The sequence below is a fragment of the Hesperophylax consimilis genome, chromosome 5 (genome assembly GCF_061612785.1).
Source record: "Hesperophylax consimilis isolate HC1 chromosome 5, BYU_Hcon_1.0, whole genome shotgun sequence".
Classification (NCBI taxonomy): domain Eukaryota; kingdom Metazoa; phylum Arthropoda; class Insecta; order Trichoptera; family Limnephilidae; genus Hesperophylax; species Hesperophylax consimilis.
Window position 1 is genome coordinate 12,902,560 of NC_142840.1, and position 19,422 is coordinate 12,921,981.

Consider the following 19,422-nt stretch of genomic DNA (forward strand, 5'->3'; position numbering starts at 1 on the left):
TTCAGTAATACGCTACTAGTGCACGGTGAAACAATTGAATACTTTTTGTTAAATGATCAAAATTCACTATCATAGTCGTGCGTTCAAAAGGATAACCCAGAAATACCAACACGAAAAAAGTAATTATTGCCAGTGTTAAAACTTTCGGTGGTTAGGAACTTAATCGCATTTAAAAGAAATATACTTTAACATTATTCTATCAAAATAGGTCCCCTCGCGTTTTAAACTAATAAGTTGACAAATAAAACAATACAATATATTTTTTTTATAAATCCGCCAACACAGCCACAATTTAGGAATAAATTACTAAAAATATCATAAAATGTAAAAAATATATAAATTGAGTCGTATAGTTCCTATCTACGATAAGTCCACTATTTTCCAAAAATGAACTAATGATGCAGTTTTACTCTAGCGGCTCTTTAGCACACTAATCAAATATCAATAAGTTCAAAACGGCCGTAAAATCCTACGAAAAGTGGATTTAAAAATCGCAATGAGTTCCAAACAACGAAAAATCCACGGAGCAGTATGTTCCAAAAGCCGATAAGTCCACCGCTCGTGCAGGCAGCCAATGAGCGAGAAAGATTTCGTCCAGGCAGCCAATGGGGGGGAAGCATTTTTCAAATTCTAACATGGCCGCTGAAGCAGTTGTTGAAGTGGTGTTTTGTAAAAGTTTCTGCCTTTTTATACGTTTTTACAGCTAAATAATGTCCGATCTAACCACAAATGTTGTTCAAGTGGCGGGTAATACATCTAGAAAGCGAGTTATCATCAAGGAATCTTGGAAAAAACACGTGGATAGCCGTAATAGGTCCTTAAAAATCTCCTATTTTGAGTGGAATCATTCATTGAGAGTCGGTCATTACTGGGTGATCCCAAAACTACGCTCAGTTGTTTTTAATAATTTTAAAGTTTGTATTTATTGTTTTCAAGTTTTTTTATTATTTCTAATAATAAGTAAGGTACACAATAGGTACTATTAACAAATTAACAAAAGTTTTTATTTTATTTGTTTATTTCTTGTAATAAGTAAGGTACATAATATTATTGGCAAATTAACCAAAGTTATTTTAATAAAAATGATACACTTGTTTTGTTTAAAACCACGAGTTTTTATTAAGAATTAATAATTGAAAATCCTCGATTTTTGTGTAAAAAATATCTGTTTTTGAATTTATCGAGATGAATACAAAAAAAAATATTATCATCATAAAATTGCTACATTTCTTTAATCATTTTAATAATATATATTGTTCTATAATTTAGTTTATTCGCACAGTAGCTTTTGAATTTATTGTGATAAATATAGAAAAATTGTAATCAAAAAATATTTGCATTTCCTTTTTTATAATATTGTTGTGTTTTGTTCTATAATTTAGTTGATTAGCACAATAATTTTTGAATATTTTGTGATAAATACAGAAAAATTGTAATCATAAAATATCTGCATTTACTTTTTTAGAATAATATTATGCTTCGTTCTATAAAATGGTTTTGTTTAATTCTTAAATATTGCAATGATTGTTTACTTTTGTTTAGAGTACAAAAAATATTTTGTTTATTTTTTTAGGAAAACAATAAAAAAATATTTTTAGGTTTTCTTTTTGTAAACACATATTCTAATCCATCGTAAAAAATTACGTAGGTACATTTGTGTTTTATTTTATTTTTCTTCTATGCACTTTTCTTAACTAACTTTTATTAAAAAAAAAAAAATATTAAATATTTTCGTTTCCTTTAAATCAATTTTTTTGCTGGGCCTATACTTGTCATTCACATGTCAACGGTGTTGAGAAACAAACACCGATAAGTCACAGGCTGGTTAGTTCCTATATACGATTAATTTGACAGTTACTTTCAAATGCCGATAAGTCCATCATTATTTACGTAATTACTCCTAAACTATTAAGAAATTCATGGTTTTATCTTATTATTTACATCCGTAGTTTGACAACAAAGCCCACATAATAAATAATTCTCTAGTTTTTATTTAAAAAACCTTGTAATTAAAAAATATCAATTTGCCAACATTTCACGAAAGTGGACTTATCGTAGATAGGAACTATACGACTCAATTATTCATGCGTAATGAAACATTATTACCTCAAACAGCTGTAATAACCTTGTAGGAATGATAATAAGGTATTTAGTATGTAATAGTATTTTTTCTTTTTTTTTCGGTTTTCCAAAAACCTTGTGTTTTCTAACTAAGACTTAATTCATAAAAAAAATACAAATGATTCTTATTTTACCTGCTATATTGTATTGAAAGACTAAACAATATTTCTAAATCAAATACTATTTTATTATTTGAGTGAAATTCCCTGAACAAACACACGAACCTTTTTTGTATAAAATGAAAAACAGCTATAATATGTTTAATTTTTATTACACTTTGTTGAACGTGTAATATAATTAATTTAGATATGATTTGAGATGTTCACGGTCAAAAGTATTATTGTTAATTTTTGGATTATTACGCTGTGTTTGAAATTAATTATATATTTATCTGTAAAACAATGCTATTTATTGTTTTTAGCGGTAGGGTGGATGAGTGCATGGACTTGGGCTTTTTAGTTTATGGGTGAGTGGCTTATATTTTATACAAATCTACAGTTTTATTTAGAGATTGATGAAATTTTGCACACTTAACGTAGTAATCTAGTGCTCCATTTTAACAAATATTTTTATATATTTATTTACACCCTGAAAATTTCTTGGCAGACCATTAGGCCAAACAAATGGAAACAAACAAATTGCCTCAAAATATTTTGAAACAGGGTTTAAAAAAGACTTGTTAACTTTTGCCCACGGCATTTTATTTTCAAGTAGTCTTTCTGTGTGTAGTATTTTTTGGACTAAAATAACTACAAATTCATAGAGAAAGAGTTACAAAAACCGTAAGAAAAACAATAATAAAAACTTACGTACCTGTTTTAAAAAAATAAACATAGTGTTTTATAATAATTACATGATTGCGGACTAAGGTTTTAAGAATATTTATAAGTCCCGGTACCTATGTGCCGTTCATTTTTTTTTGTTTTATATCTTCCGATACAATATATTATTTTTACCATAGCCAATCACCGCCTATCAGTGCTAAATTTTGAAAGTAATAAGTGGCCTTACGTCAAACGACCTTCCCATTTAGAATGAGCTGAACAAACATATTTTTACTTCTTCCGCATTGTTTAACCGCAGTTAAGTAAGAGAGAGACCACAATATTTTCTAGCTCCTTTGAATATTTCCCACCGTGATACAGGATAAATTTGTAAGAAAATGGTCTTCAAGTTTACCAGAAGAATGTGTCGTGCAAAATAATAAAACAGCTGTTTCAATAGTTTTTAGAATGCTGTATAAATATTGTATATTTAGTGCTTTGATTTGTTTTCTCATCAGCGACGTAGAAGGTAAATATAGGCGTTTTAAAACTCTGGGTTGTTGGCTTGTCTGTTCATTGGTGTCTCCTTTCCCTAAAAAATATTACAAAAGGAACAATGTCATGTTGCCAGTCAGTATCATATGGAATAATTTAGTATTTTAACTAATATTATATTATATTAATATTGTGGATTAATCCATTACCATTGTATGATATTTATTTTCATAATTAGTATAAACACCTCCTTATGCTCGCAAATGAATCATTGCTTGTAAAATATTATTAAATCTAAATTATGACTCATATCTTCTGCTAGGTGTCAGAACTTAGATATTAGAGATTGAAGAAAAGTTACAATAATATATTAAAAGAAAACTCGACTTTACATCAAGTATATTATACATCTTGGAATCCGGTTCACATATCGACATTTCATATTTCTACAAAACGAAAAGAGGGAAAAGCCAAATCACATTCCTAGTAGTAGCTTCACACAAGTTTGCGACTTGTAAACTATTTTGCTGAATTAGTTGACAAGTATGCTAGATTTGCATTCTTTTAGACACTGTTTTTTTTTATTAGCATCTTGCAATTACCAACTTTCTACAAGCATACAAGCATGACTTCAGCAGTGACAATTGAGTCAATAAACTGTTATAAAATAAGACTAAAATTCAAGTGTTCCCAAACTATATTATTGATAACCTTTTCATAAATAACTTACTGATAATAGCTTGACGCTAAATAATTAAACTTTTGAATGATTATATTATTTACTTTGCAAATACTGTTTTTTGTTGTTGTGTTTATTTATTACTAGCTGGCTGGCATTGCTCGTGGTTACAAATGGTTTGGAATTAAGTTTTGAGTTTGTGAATTCTAGTGTACCTCAAAACTGGATGCATTTTTAAATTGTTATTAACTAACCAACCATCACACTGTAGGCAAAGAGGACGGACCGCCAAACAACTCGGTCCTGGCATACGCTCCTTGCCTCATTCGCATTCATACATCGTCTCATACCTACTCTTCTATTATTCTGACTCTTGACATGGCCCGACTCGAGTATCTGATTCACTTGATCATGCCATGTCTTCCTCGGGCGTTCCCAACTTCTTCAACCATTCACTTTCACGTAATAAATTCTGCTTAAACATTTTCTTCGTTCATCACATGCGCCTCATTTTACCATACTTATGTAAATGTTTCACTTGATTGTGCCACGTCTATCTCGGACGTCCCTGACTTTTTTTACCATTCAGTTCCACGTCATACATTCTCCTTACATCTCTTCTTCACTTATGCCATTTTACCACAAATAATTATTTGATTCACGTCTTTAACTGTCACGTGAGGTTGTGTGCTATCTCTAACCAAATCGCATAAATGAGTGCCAAAATGCCCTTGTGTGTGATGTGAAAGTGTTTCGATTACACGATAAACACTAGTAAAATGCAAGAAATAACATTTAATTCGTAAATATTTGCAAATTACTTATTATAAATAATAATTTAATAACAATTTTTTCGGTTGTTTTGTTTTGTTTGAGAAAGCGAGATAGCGAACGTAGCAACACATAAGTACAAGAATAATAACCTACTGGCAGTAGGTCGTCTCATACAGCGTTTTGTATTTGACTTAGTGTAAGCAAGGTAGCGTATCTTGTCATCTCAATCATACCCATGAAGTAGAATGTGGTATCCGGTGCAACTTTTAAATATGAAAACGGCCGCCCGATCCTGTATCTATTTCGTTCATACTTTCATAATCATTGAATGTCTATCTTTGCCATACACAAACAACGTTTAATTTACGAATTTACTGAAAACATACACAGTGTTTGTTACTTGCCACATTACTTTAAATTTTGTTAGAACATAACGGGTCTAGATGTATCGTAATGTCATTGAGTGAAGATACGTTACAATCCGTCCGTTATGCCCGAGCCACATGGGGCTAGTATATCAAGCTAGGATGGTAAGATGAGTTTTTATTATTTGAGCTAATAGCGCCCTCCACCACGGAAGTTACTATCCTGGCTTTGTGTTTAGCTTTGTGTTGCCGGCAAAGCTAGTGCATGATTGGCTAGTACAGTGGGTTTTTATTATTTTTCTTTTTTTTCCAATTTTTCCTGTTATTTTAGTCACTGCAATGATTCTGGCTTAAAATTTCCTAGCATCGTGTAAACCGCTCTAGCTTGTGCCAAGCCCGGATCTTGCCAGGATAGGGCGTCGGCATAGTAGCTTGCTATCCTGGCTTGAAATGCTAGCCTCGTGTGACTGAGGCATTAGATCATTAAAAGTATTACCAGTTTTTACACAGAGTCAATTTCTTCTACTTCGTATGACGTAGGTAAGTTGATGGAAACAAAGTGAGATTCTGAGTTTGTTCACCCAGTCGACGTCATCCGTCATCACTTAATTCAAAACAGACGACTGGTCAGTGGTTGCTGAGTTGGCATCATGTCTGGTTCCCACCCAGGTGTCGTGAGTTCAATTCCTCGGCTGGCTAACTCCTCCATCATGAACATCCATTCTGCAATGTATAGCATTTTGTTTTGTCCACGATGACACAGTTCAAGGCTTTTAGGCCCCGTCAGAGTAATAGCTTTGATTTTATAAATTATTACTACTATCAACATAGTTGATAGTAGTAATAATTTAGTAACAACTTACTCATGAAAAAATTCAGGGGAGGTAACTTGACTTGAATACTTTTAAAAATGGCCTGCAAAAGTGCTGTATTTTTAAATCTTACCACTCTAGCTAGCTGAAAAGTCACGGACCGCCACCTACTTAATAGTTTTTCTGAATTTGAAAACATTCATCAGTTTCAATTTGAAAAAGTTCAGCTTGTACCATGGTTGTTATTAATTTGTACGTATACTTACGATATTTATGCCTTGTATGGATGGACATACTCACAAAGAAAATTACACTTATTAATTTGTTCAAAACTTCTTCTATATTGCAGGACTATTGAAGCGATGTTTCACATGCCGGTCGCGCGGGGACCTGGGGACATGCAAGGACCCCTTCACCCTCAATAGCACCCAGGCTGATGCGGCCAGGGGTGTCGATGCGGCCCCCTGTGCTTCGGGCTGGTGTGGCAAGATGCTGGAGGGAGGCAGCACTTATAAAGTTGATGGTAAATATGTATACATTTTTTTTAGTTTTTATTGACAACACAAAAAATTGCTAGATTTAGAATTTATGCCTTTCTGAAATTAAATCTTAGTTCAGCTTGAATATTTTCAGCTCTCATCATTCGCTCTTCCACCATGAACTGTAGAACTTTGAAATAAAATACACCAGTCAAAATGAAACAAAACACCATGTTTTTATCATTATATTCAATGTGAAAATCATATTTTTATGTTTGCATCATTTACGTTGACCTTGAAATTTGTTTAATTATTTAATAATATGTAAATAAATGTTCATTTCTGTCTTATTTATAACGTGTTAGTTTTCAGATTTTTAATTTATTAGCATTAATTATCATAACATACCAGTCTTGTAAATAGTACTCCACATCTCTACGTAGGTACATTTTTCATTAAAAAACCAAAAAGTCAAGAATACGAAACTAAAATGGATAGCTGGAAAATATTTTAAATCATCCCACTTTCATTATTATATCGGTCGGAATTTTTTTGATTATTTGTTTGAAAAGAACGAACAAGAATGTTCTGTGTTTTTGATTTTGTTAATTTGACTTTCAAGATTAAATTTGTCTAGATTATGTTTGCCTCGAACCTGGATAAGCTCATGGCCACTGGAAAAGTGTTTGTCAGGGAAAGCAGAGTAAGAAAACTGCTGCGTTGGACTGGTCAAGAATTACAGGCTTCCAGAACATCTGTGTACGGCTCTCCATGCAGCGTTTCACCGTGAAGTGGGGAGGAGCCCGGTTCATCGGGGCAATCAAGTACAGGGGGGGCAGGATCCTCAGCAAGAGAGAGGCAACAACTCGATAAAATTCAAGCCTCAAGAACCAATTTTTTTTTTTTTTTTTTATAAAGAAAGACAAACATTCCCGGGTTACGAATAACCTGACAATATTTGAAAATCTCCTACTACCACCACAGAAAGCTGAAAATGTTGCTTGTGTTGTGATGGCGGACTTAGCCGGCCGAGGAATTGAACACACTATGCCTGAGTGGGACCCAAGCGCGATGTCAACTCGGCCACTGACCGGTCTCAATGTCTCTAATTTGTCCCCAGTCCACTAATTGAACTTCTTTTTTGGTTGGTTTCAGATTATGGCATAGCGACCCAAAGAATGTGCCTTCAGCGTGGACCATCTGACAATGAGGAACGCTGCGCTTACACTGTTTGGAATTACAAGAAAGTTTACATGTGCTTTTGTCAAGGAGACTTGTGTAATGGTGCAAACAATAACTTCACCTTTAACTATTCCACCTTAATTATTACATGCTTAACAATATTGCTAACTTTTAAATCATTTTTACTTTGAAAATGACATTTTTTTGTAAATAGTTATGTTCTATTCACTGAAGAGATAAACCTAAAGAAGTGTGTTGTAGGCATATCTATTTGCCCGAAGCGAGCCTAATTTTTCCTTACTTTTGCTGGAATTGATCAAACATTTTCAAATATGGAAATACACTCAGCGTCACAAAACTCGCACCTATTGCAAAATCTTGTGAGATAATAAAACAATTGTCTTTTTCGGATGTGCAGCGTCATCTCTATGATCCACGCCTCCGGATGAAGCCACCAATCTCCTGAAACCGTTGGAAAACCCGTTGAACGGTAAAACAGCTTAAGTTTATTTGCCGCTCAACATCACATTCTCTCATCCCTAACTGAAGCAATTTACTTAAGCAAGTACCACCACTTGAGTGGCTTTGCCAGCACAGTGGTGTTCCTTTTAAAGGGTTGTTTTCTAGCGCTAATTATTCAAGTGCATCCTCTTCAACGTTCGGATAGTGAATGACCTACATTTGACTTACACTCCTTTTTTTATAGTCCAGGAAGATGACACAAGTTGTGGCACCTGTAAAGAGTATATACGCCACATTTATTTAACGTCTCATGCTCGGAAAATTTGTATCGCTTATGAAATGAAACTCTTGTCTGATAAGAGGTCGTTAAATGTACTTTCAATTGATAGCAATATTGTTTGGGTTAGATTTATTGGCTCAGGGAAGCTTACACTTGAAACTTATTTTCAAAGATATGCAGTTTTTGTGACGCCGAGTGTATTTTCTTTAACAGATTTAAGACAATGGCCTGTCTGGGTCCTCTTATGTGAATTAGCAACAGTAGTTTTCTTTGATGCCAGTTTAAAACACACTTCAAGGGATTATGTATTCAGTGGTTTTTTTATACATACTCATACATACTTTTTACTCTAATCGAAATTGACTATGAATATAATGTATTACGGAGCCAAAATGACCAATTAAAATATTATCGTTGATTTTAAATTAAATGTGCTAGTTTGGTTTTAAGATGTGATAAATTTTATTTAAAACTATATATTTCTTAACATACGTACAAAATGTGTGTGAATATAATTATTTTGTAAATTTGCAATTTTGATTCAAAGTGACAATTTTTTTATGTTTTTTCATCTACATAATCTACTTCTTTTTTTATTGAATAAAAATGACTGATTTACATAAATTCTTCTTTTTATTAAGGATCTTTAATGAATACACCCGAATTAAAGAAAATCTTTTTTTCACATTAATTAGTTACAGGTTTTAAACATTTTAAAACTTTGTTACAAAGGTGTTGCTAGATGTTATCGGTTTGGAATATATTTATTTTTCAGAATGAGAAAACATCGACGATTCGTCATGACAATCTAGTCTCCTTCGACAGAAGCAATCTTCCCAACAAGTCTTCCAATGATATGCTTGGTGTAATCTTAATTGACCATCTCAGGCACGAGGGCCAGTCCTGGATTTGTCAATAGGCCTTATAGGCCGCGGCCTAGGGGCGGCAGAGTTCAGGGGGCGGCACTCGCTCGCTTTGGTAAGCCGTGTATGCGATTATAAACAAAAAAGTCCCTGTGGATAGACAGAGTTTTATAACTATTAGACGATAAATATCATTTTTTAAAGGCGCTAATTCCTAGTACTTTAGTTAGATAGTTACTTATATTAATGCTACTGCCCGGGCGGCAAGGTGGCGGCGGATGGGCGGGTGATGTGATGAACAGTCCGTACGAACACATAATATATATAGTATTTTGCGGACCCTGTTTGGCATTTGGATCTATTGAGAACAGGACCCAATTTGACCAGCAAGGTTTCAATGATTGGAAAAATGCAGAAATTCGAGTAGCTCAACACGAAAACTCTCCAAATCATAAGTCCTGTATTCTCGCTTTAAGATCTAGAGGTTTGATTCACGGTTGTATTCAATCTTCACTAACTGCCCAACTAAACGAGGAAATTGCTTATTGGAAGAATATTTTAAAGAGGGTCGTTTCTGTAATGAAATGATTGGCATCGAGAGGTCTCGCTTTCAGAGGAAGTAATGAAAAATTTGGTGACCCGCACAGTGGGAATTACATAATGCTACTTGAATTAATAACAGAGTTTGATCCATTTTTACCTAAGCATATTGAAAGACATGCAAACCAAGGATCTGGAACTACTCGTACTAGCTACATATCAAAAACTGTCTGCGACGAGTTCATTTGCTTAATGGCTGAGAAAGTACTGAGATGCATTAGTGATGAGATAAAAGAAGCGAAATACTTTTCTTTAATTGCAGACTCTACACCGGATGCAACACACGTAGATCAACTGACACTTGTGATTAGATATGTTTTAAATAATGGAGAGCCATGTGAAGGATTTCTTAAATTCTTACCTTCTGTAGGACACAAGGCTCAAGATATGTTTGATGCCATTACTTTAGAGCTAGAAAAGTTGAACATAAATCTAAAAGACTGCCGGGGTCAGTCATATGATAATGCCTCGAACATGTCAGGAATTTATAATGGTTTACAAGCCAAAATTCAAGAACAAGCACCACTTGCCATGTTCGTCCCTTGTGCAGCTCATTCATTAAATTTGGTGGGAACCTCGGCCGCTGAGTCTTGTACAGAAGCCTGTCACTTCTTCATGTTGCTGGAAGAAGTATATACTTTCTTTGTGAAGTCAACCGATCGTTGGAAAAAATTGGCTAGTGAAATAGGAAAACGAAAGACGCTGAAGAGAGTAAACCTCACACGTTGGTCAGCAAGAGCAGATGCCTGTCAGAGTGTAAGAGATTCCTGGGATGAAGTACTTACGGTTTTAAAAATGATTCAAAATGACGCTACACGGAAACCCATCCCACGAATTGAAGCGAAGGGAATTCGCCTTAAATTGGAAAAACTGGAAACGGAATTTATGATCGTATTTTGGAATGCTATTTTGGACATATTAAATAGAGTGAGTGCTCAGATTCAGAACTCATCTGTTGATATACTGACGGTATCTGATCTTTATGGATCTCTTCTCGAATTTACAATAGCAGAGCGAGAAAACTTTGATTTTTTCGAAAAAAGTGCAATTGAAATGAGCGCACTTAAGCAATATCAGGGCGACATTAAAAGTAAGAGGAACCCTAAGACAAAAAACTTCATAGACGAAGCATCGAATGAGGAAATTTTCCTTTGGTAACTAACGGTAACGGTATTAACCTTTTTGATAATTCTGGACAGACTGAGAGCTGAATTAGAGAGAAGAAATGGTGCATATATAATCTTTAAAGAAAATTTTTCATTTTTAACAAGAATGAGTGAACTTTCAACATAAAGAGTCTCAGAAAAAGCTCAGTCTCTTGTAAAATATTAATGTAATGATTTAGAAAACGATTTAGTTCAGGAATGTGTACACTTTTGTAGTCATATTTCCTCTAATAAGACGGCAGAGAAACCTGAATCGACATCATTACTGAATCTTTTAAAGTTTTTGAGGAAACAATCTCTTTGTAATGTTTACCCAAACTTGGATATAGCTCTCCGCATCGCACTTTGCACCCCGGCCACAAATTGTTCTGGAGAAAGGAGTTTTTCCTGTTTAAAGCGTGTGAAAAATTACCAAAGGTCTTCAATGTCGCAAGAAAAACTTAACTCTTTGGCTCTTCGGAGCATTGAAGCAGACTTAATGAATACTATAAGCTATGAAGATATTATAGATGATTTTGTCAATAAAAAAAACCCGAAAAAAATTGTAATTCTTGTTATTAAATTAAATTGTACTAATTCGTTTGTTTATTTTATTTTTGAATACCTACTTCCTAAATTTGAATATTTATTTTGAAAATTGTGTGTCACCTAATGGCAGCCTAAAAGTGAGTGATTATGTTTTATTTTTATTTTTTTATATATATATATTTTTTTTATTATTATTTTTTTTTTATGATAGATATTATCGGTGGCAATTTCCAAGAAGGGGGTAGGGGGCGGCGCAAACGAAGTGGCCTATACTTGTGAAAAGTATAAATACGGCCCTGACGAGGGTGACATCTAAACCAGACTTAATCTACCCTCTCAAAATCTGGGCGTATTGTACAGGGTCCGCAGGTTCTTTAACAGTACACAATTGCTAACCCTGTATAAATCGCTAGTTGAATTTGGCAGCCACCTCTGGTCTGGATCACCAAATGCCTTGGAAAATTCTCTCCGTTTGATAGACTCTCATTACCAGCACACAGATTTCAGTCTTTGGAGCACAGATATCAGGTGCGAATGCTGTCCTTTTCTACAGGTATTACAATGGAAGATGCTCCGGGGTAATACGGTAGTATGATATAACCCTTCAGGCCTCTAGCATATTGACTGTTACATTTCTTAAAGATCTGCCAGAAAGTCGGAGAATTTGTGTGTTTTTCTGGTCCTCAATAAGATCCAAATAAATGGGATATTTCTTAATCTATCCGAAAACTAATAACTGTTTTTGAAAAGTGATAAAATACACTTTCAAATTTTATTATTTCAAACATAAAAGTTTTAAAAATGGCTTACCTTATGTTTTTTCATCTAAACACTGAACTAAAATTACGTAAGAAAACAAAAAAAACACATCTTATTAGACAAATGTATTATAAACTTTACTGTCACTTCACTTTTATGTAATTTCATATAAAAGATTCTAAAAGTTTCATAAATTTTTCTCACAATAAACAATTCACGTCTTTAGATTCATAGAGGTTGAACATTGTAATTATTCTGTGGTTAACTTCTATATTTGAATGTAAACTTGGTATTTTTCCTTTCTAACACCGTTTAGTTCATATTTTAATTATTCTGTGGTTAACTTCTATATTTGAATGTAAACTTGGTATTTTTCCTTTCTAACACCGTTTAGTTCATATTTTAATTATTCTGTGGTTAACTTCTAAATTTGAATGTAAACTTGGTATTTTTCCTTTCTAACACCATTTAGTTCATATTTTAATTATTCTGTGGTTAACTTCTATATTTGAATGTAAATATTGGTATTTTTCCTTTCTAACACCATTTAGTTTTCATATTTCTAACTAAGATGGTAAGAGAGACACAATGATTTCTATGAGACCATAAGAGCTGTTTCGAAAAGCGAACAAAATGGCTCTACAGATAATAGCTATCTGTTCAAAAAACCGAACAAATTAGCATGAGAAGAATGCAGGGAAAAAAGGTAATTTCAAAACAATTTTCATGGTTTATTATAAAAAAAGATTATTGGATCTGCCCAGTTTATTGTTGATATAAAAGATACATATGTCTTACATTATTTATATTACGGAAAATAATATTTTTCATATAAATATAAATGAGTAAAATTTGACTGACATATAATTAAAACTAAAGGATTCGTAACCTAAATACAAAACAACTTACATATGGATAATACAATACTTCTTTCTCACTACAATGAACATTATAGCAATTAATTTAGTATGGCATCATGTTGTGAGATATTTTTTTATAAATATAAATTAACTGTTATTCTTATAACATCATCCATATTGTTAAAAGCAATATAAATAAATTCACAGGGATATTAAATATTTCTAAATCACTGACTGAGCTTTATTTCAGCTTGATGCTAAATCTTCAGAAAATTCTACCGTCATCAAAATGATTATAAATTCATGTGATTCTGCTACCGTAATTCTTAACTCATATAATAAATATTATTCAAATACACTTCTGCGTTCAAGCATATTTTGCAGAAACTTATTTAAATTACTTGCGATGATAATATAAGCAAGCATTAATATTGTATCCAAAGATTTCAATACCTTTGAAACTACAGTACCTACTTCACTCGCTAAACTTGTAAATCTTTGATATTACATTTTACAAAATAATATGTGAAATTATAGACAAATTTGCTTTCTATGAGAATATGATGTTAAGTGTGCTTGCAGACTGCAGCTGGTTACATGTATGGCAATATATATATGCAGGGTGGAACATCTACACCGGCTGGAGCATAGCCAACACCGTGCCTGGCTGGTGGCGGGAAGACGTGTTGCTTTCAAAAATTAACTGTTTTGCACTCAAGTGCATGTTTGTTACCTTATTGAAATAACCTGCCAATTGCCGTCCGGCACAGTCTCACAGTCTGCTAGCAGGATAAATCTAACTTATTATGAATATATAATTCAGATAGTTACTGTATCTCATCTGAGAATTTCATCAAGGCTATAAAATTGTTTTCGAAAGGATATTTTCTAATTTGATTTTGTTATATCATTAATATTTATTTAACTTTATTTGCATTATGTATATCACTGGAACTGTTGATACCTAAATTATTACCCTTGCTTTTAATTCAAGGCTGATTTCAATAATGAAAGGCGACAAAATATATAAAATTATTATTTACTTTAGAGATTTAGGGAGGAATTTTACCATATACCCTAGAATTCTGCAGTATTGATAAATTACAGATGATTATCACTAACAGAGATTGGAATCTGTGCTGGCTTATTCTTAAATTAACAGAATAATGTTAAAAAATCTCAATTCATTGGTTTTTTATTCAACAATAAATATTTGGATTGTTTTAGATTGGTGAATCTAAAAATAATAAACTTGTAGCATTTTTATGTAGATTGTAGATGTATATACATATATTTTTTATAACGAATTATAAGGTTTCATTTTTGATTTGCCGCTATTGTTTTTACCATTGTTTACGTCACACCGGCCAACGTCGGTGCCCGCCAGCAGCGTTTTCTACATCACAATGACGTTGTAGCCACTGGAACCGTTTTGGAATGTGCAGTTTTAGATCTTTCTTAAAATCAACAATCCCTAATAAAAATATTAAAATTTACTTTAAATATTCTGTACATTTTTAACGGTATTCAAAGTTTGTGAAAATACCCCAGCGAGAAAAGTAAGGAAGTTTAGAAAATATAAAACGTTTTTCTTTTTATACATACATTCAGCGAAGGTCTGTAGCTAATAATTGCAACTGATTAAATAATATTTTGTTCATACCGTCACAGGAAACCGATATGGTTGTATCCGCCATAACCTATGAACATACTTACATCATTTAACTGGAAACTTTTTTCTGCGTCCAATGGATCTATGAAGATTCTATTTTTACTGGTAAAAAACCCTGATGTAAAAAAAACATTTTTAGTATATATTACGGCAGTAAACTACATGTTTCCCATGATGATAATTTCTTAATTTTTCAATCTTTTCTTAACAGACCTCTATTGGGTGGCATATAGATAATAGAAACGAAGGAGATGGGCCATGAACCATTTTTACTATGAAAATGTTTGCACAAAACTGTCACCCATACTTCTGCAAATTGAATCTACGCCCACTTTGATAATCCAATTTGGACGTAGCTCAGCGACAGTAGGCACACTTCCATAACATATCTCTCTCTGTTTCTATTATCGAGTGGAATGAAAAGGTTGAAATATTTATATCTAGTATCGGTTCCACGGGGAGGTGGGTCGTATGCTTCCAAGTCGGTTAGGCTTCAGATTGTTGGCTAGCCTGATGTTCTGGTTAGCGAGGAGGGCTCGTATGTGAGGGATCTCGTGGTGGAACAGTTCTCCGTGATCCTTGATGCGGGCTAAAGCTCTGAGGGCCTCCGCATCGTTCAAGAGATAGGGGTCGTAAATGTTGTTTTCTGGAAATAAGAAAGCATTATTACATTTTGACACTGAAAATTCCAGATTTATACAATTACGTTCATTAACTAGATTTGATCTGATTACTTCCCAACTCTCCCCTTCTCCATTTCATTTTCCCCTTCAACTTCCATTAGCCGCACAACGTTCCCAAATTAAAGATCTGTTTTTAAAACCCTACTGACTTAGACAATTGACTAGACAATTGGAAAACAATATAACTCTTAGTACGAGCGGGAAACTGATGAATCTACATCACATTTGGAGTCAATTTTGTGATATAGGTAACGTTTTTGATTTGAGCTGTCGTTTTCGAATAAATTGGGTCTGGAGTAGATATTTTTAAAGTTGAATTTGTAAAAAATCAATATCATTTCAAAATGTGTTGAATCGTAGAACCGACTCCAAAAGTTTGTTTTAACCCTTTTATTGCCGAAAAAAATAGAATAATGTAAAAACAAATAAATCGAAAAGCACACTTAGCTAAAATAAATTTTTGTGGGTTTTCTATGTGACTAGTTACTAGATGCCCGCTTGTATTACCAGTTTCCGGACACCTTGTATAATACACATATTATAATATACAGTAAGAGCTAATGTAAATCAATATTACCTACATAATATACTTCTACCATGCACAAATGCAAATTTACAAACATCTCACAACTTCAAAGTGTTACAAAAAACTATAGGGAAATTCGATTATATTTATCTTGGAGTGAATTTTTTAATTTTACCACAAAGATTCAGAAATATAATAACAAACTTTAAATTTCACCTTAAAAACTCACTGAAAATGTAAACTGAATAATCTAACACCACAATAATATAATAACACATAAACACAGCTTAATAATGGGGGGGGGGGTTAATATAACATTACTCTTTTGAATAAACATAAAAAATATATACTTATCTTTCCGATTTTATGTTCGGGTTAAATCTTCCCCATAGGAAAAACTAAACCCTTCCACACACTTTTCCAAAAATGATCATCTAGTCAATCAACATTATGCAAGTGCATTATATAAGCAAAATAAATACAAAAAAATACAAGAACAACACGTCAACTCACCAGTGATCAAATGGGAAAATAATTCACCGACTCCAGATATTTTCATATCAGAGGGTTCGGCTCGGTAGAACTATACTCATATTTTATATATTATTATATTATATATATATATATATAATTATATATTTAATTAATATTTATATTTAAGTACATATTTTTATGTGAGCATCGCACAAAAGTCCCAACTGCCAGAAACCAATAGAACTACGCCACAAAGGAAGTGGGGAGGAAAAGGAAATGGGGCAAATAAAGGTTGTGAAGTACGTCGCTATTCAGATCTCGTCACCAAACACGGCTAGTGCAATTTCAAGTAAATTAGAAACTATAAATGCTATCCTGTATTCATTCAATATATTTGAATGCCGCAGTAATAGTGCAACCAATACCAACATCATTTTCTCTATTAACTTTAAATTATATATACCTAATATAATATTTATGTACAATATAAACACATACATTTGTTTTCGACCACTTCATTTTAATTAAACTCAATTGGTTTCAGAAGTACCTTTCCTTCACCAGGAGAATATTAGAAACAGCTTTTAATGCATCTTTTACCATCTCCCACCACATGAATAGTCACTTCTTGTAGTAATTAAGTTGAATCCAAGTGGTAATTATATTTTTTTTTGCGTATTAAGCGTGCAGCGGAATTCGACAAGATTAATGGAGATCAAAAGCCAAAGTGATTAATTCTGATATAATATTATTGATTGGTTGTCGAAACATAAAAAAAAAGAAATTACTACCAATAATCACAGCTTGTTCTTAAAGCAAAAGCATAAAGTAAACAAATGCTGGCAATCTATTGAAACTGTTGTGAATATAATGAAATGCATTCCGCAATGTCCGCATAACGATTTTTAAACGAATGAATTCACGCCTATTTTCATCTGCCCGCATAACGATTTTTAAACGAAAGAATTAACGCCTATTTTCATCTGACCGCATAACGATTTTTAAACGAAAGAATTAACGCCTATTTTCATCTGCCCGCATAACGATTTGTAAACGAATAAATTCATGCCTATTTTCATCTGACCGCATAACGATTATTAAACGAATGAAATCACCCTTATTTTCGACTGATCACATAACGTACGCGAGAAAATCCATTTTGTGAATTCGTAATAATTTTACTGCCGATCTCAACCAATGAAGATATAACCCGATTCTGTTATAAGTATTGTTGGCGTCATGGCGTTTACCGCAGAACAAAAAAATCTCATTTCATGGAATTGTAGGGTTGATTAATTTCGCGGACAGTAACACCGTTCCGGTTGAAACTGAGGAATATAACAAAACAAGCTTTCACAACCAACTTACAGCACAGTTCAAATGACACGCGCCAACAATGATCTTCAGCACCTACTTTCTACGTCGTTCATCAAAATAATTAAATTATTTCTATTGTGTCGGTGTTGAGTTATATTGCGGTGAAAAAGAGTATTTTTTTTATTTTTTATAGTGAATACCTCACAAGAGTCCCAACTGCTCCCGTCTGGAGCCAGTGAGACTATGGCATCCCCAATTGGGGGATGTTGTGAGGCTGAAGGTAAGTGGGGAAGGGAAAGAGGAAGGTGGGGAAGTACCTGGCTATTCAGATCTAGTCACTAAACACGGCTAAAGCCATTTGGAGCAACGTTTCAATTCTGAATGGTGGTCTTACACCAGGGCGATACTGGTAGTATCTTCCACTCTGGAACGTGCCGCAAATATACTATATATTATTTTAATTAATTAATTGTGAAATAACACAAATTAATCAAATAAAATTTATTTGCGCACGCCGGGTTCGAACCCGCGACCTTCGGAATGGCAGTCCAATGCGTTACCACTGGACTATGCCGGCCGTCAAATAAATAACGAGTATGTAAATAAATAACGATTATTTTCTTTCCTTCCCAGCATTTCTAATAATTATTATTATTTGAAAATTATCACATAATATACCACCATTAATCAGGTATATTATCCATTGCATAATAGTAAAAATCATTTCTAATTATGTTTATTGTTAAATTTTATTTACAAAAAAGATACTCTCAGTATCGCCCTGGTGTAAGACCACCACCAGAATTGAAACGTTGCTTTAATTGGCTTTGGCCGTGTTTGATGACCAGATCTGAATAGCCAGGTACTTTCCCACATTCCTCTTCCCCATATCCTTCCCCTCCCCACTTCCTTCAGCCCCACAACATATCGCAATAATTGAGGGAGGGATCGCTCCTTGACGTCTGGAGCTAGTGAGATTATCGTATCCCTAATTATTAGGGATACGATAATCTCACTAGCTCCAGACGGTAGGGAGCAGTTGAGCGGTTTCACATAAAAATAATGAGAAAATGCTCTAATGTCAAAAATTAGTACCGAATGCATAATTTTTTTAAATAGTCAAACAATATCTACAGTAATGTTAGAATTTGGATTATTACACCAAATATGTCAATAACACGACACGTTAATTATAATTATAACAAGATTCCATTCAATGTACTGCGCGTTCAACACGCTTTTGTGTCCTGTTCAGGGTTGATCAATACAAAACGAAATCTAAGCAGAATTCTTGCCTGAACAGACTATGCAATAATCACAATGGCGTATTATCCAGGGTTGATATTTTCAGTTGCGAACTTCCCAAATACAAGAGTTCTATAAAATAATATTTCTCTGATGGTTTGTGAATAATGTTTATGTCTCTATTGTTTATATCTCTATTATGATTTGATTTATATCTACAACCTCTCTCCATGGCTAAAAATGTATTGTTTTGTAAATTTTTCGTTTTACATAATCTTTTGTTTTGTATAATTTTTTTAATTCACATTCCTTTCTT

At 33.3% G+C, this 19,422-nt stretch overlaps 2 protein-coding genes across 3 annotated transcripts in view; one reads left to right on the forward strand and one right to left on the reverse strand.

Moving 5' to 3' along the window:
• Positions 1 to 3,232: 3,232 nt before the first annotated feature.
• On the forward strand, positions 3,233 to 9,031 carry rtv (QVR superfamily protein rtv). Its single transcript, XM_089632000.1, has 3 exons — positions 3,233 to 3,414; positions 6,360 to 6,533; positions 7,645 to 9,031. Exons 1-3 carry the CDS (start codon positions 3,354 to 3,356, stop codon positions 7,860 to 7,862), a joined length of 453 nt encoding a protein of 150 aa, XP_089488126.1. The 5' UTR covers positions 3,233 to 3,353; the 3' UTR covers positions 7,863 to 9,031.
• A 4,065-nt stretch (positions 9,032 to 13,096) lies between these two features.
• The window catches only part of LOC149423553 (uncharacterized), a 101,999-nt gene continuing 95,673 nt past the window's right edge, over positions 13,097 to 19,422 (reverse strand). For both annotated transcript variants that reach the window (XM_089632012.1, XM_089632011.1), the window contains exon 5: positions 13,097 to 15,507. In XM_089632012.1, coding sequence (XP_089488138.1) covers positions 15,302 to 15,507 — 206 coding nt within the window. In that variant the 3' untranslated portion in view covers positions 13,097 to 15,301. The remainder of the gene's footprint in view (positions 15,508 to 19,422) is intronic.

Excerpts from the sequence above, each read along its gene's own strand:
- rtv (XM_089632000.1), top strand. The coding sequence starts at position 3,354 with ATGCTGTATAAATATTGTATATTTAGTGCTTTGATTTGTTTTCTCATC. Across the intron at positions 3,415-6,359 it reads TCTCATCAGCGACGTAGAAG|GACTATTGAAGCGATGTTTC; the intron begins GTAAATATAGGC and ends TCTATATTGCAG. Across the intron at positions 6,534-7,644 it reads CAGCACTTATAAAGTTGATG|ATTATGGCATAGCGACCCAA; the intron begins GTAAATATGTAT and ends GGTTGGTTTCAG.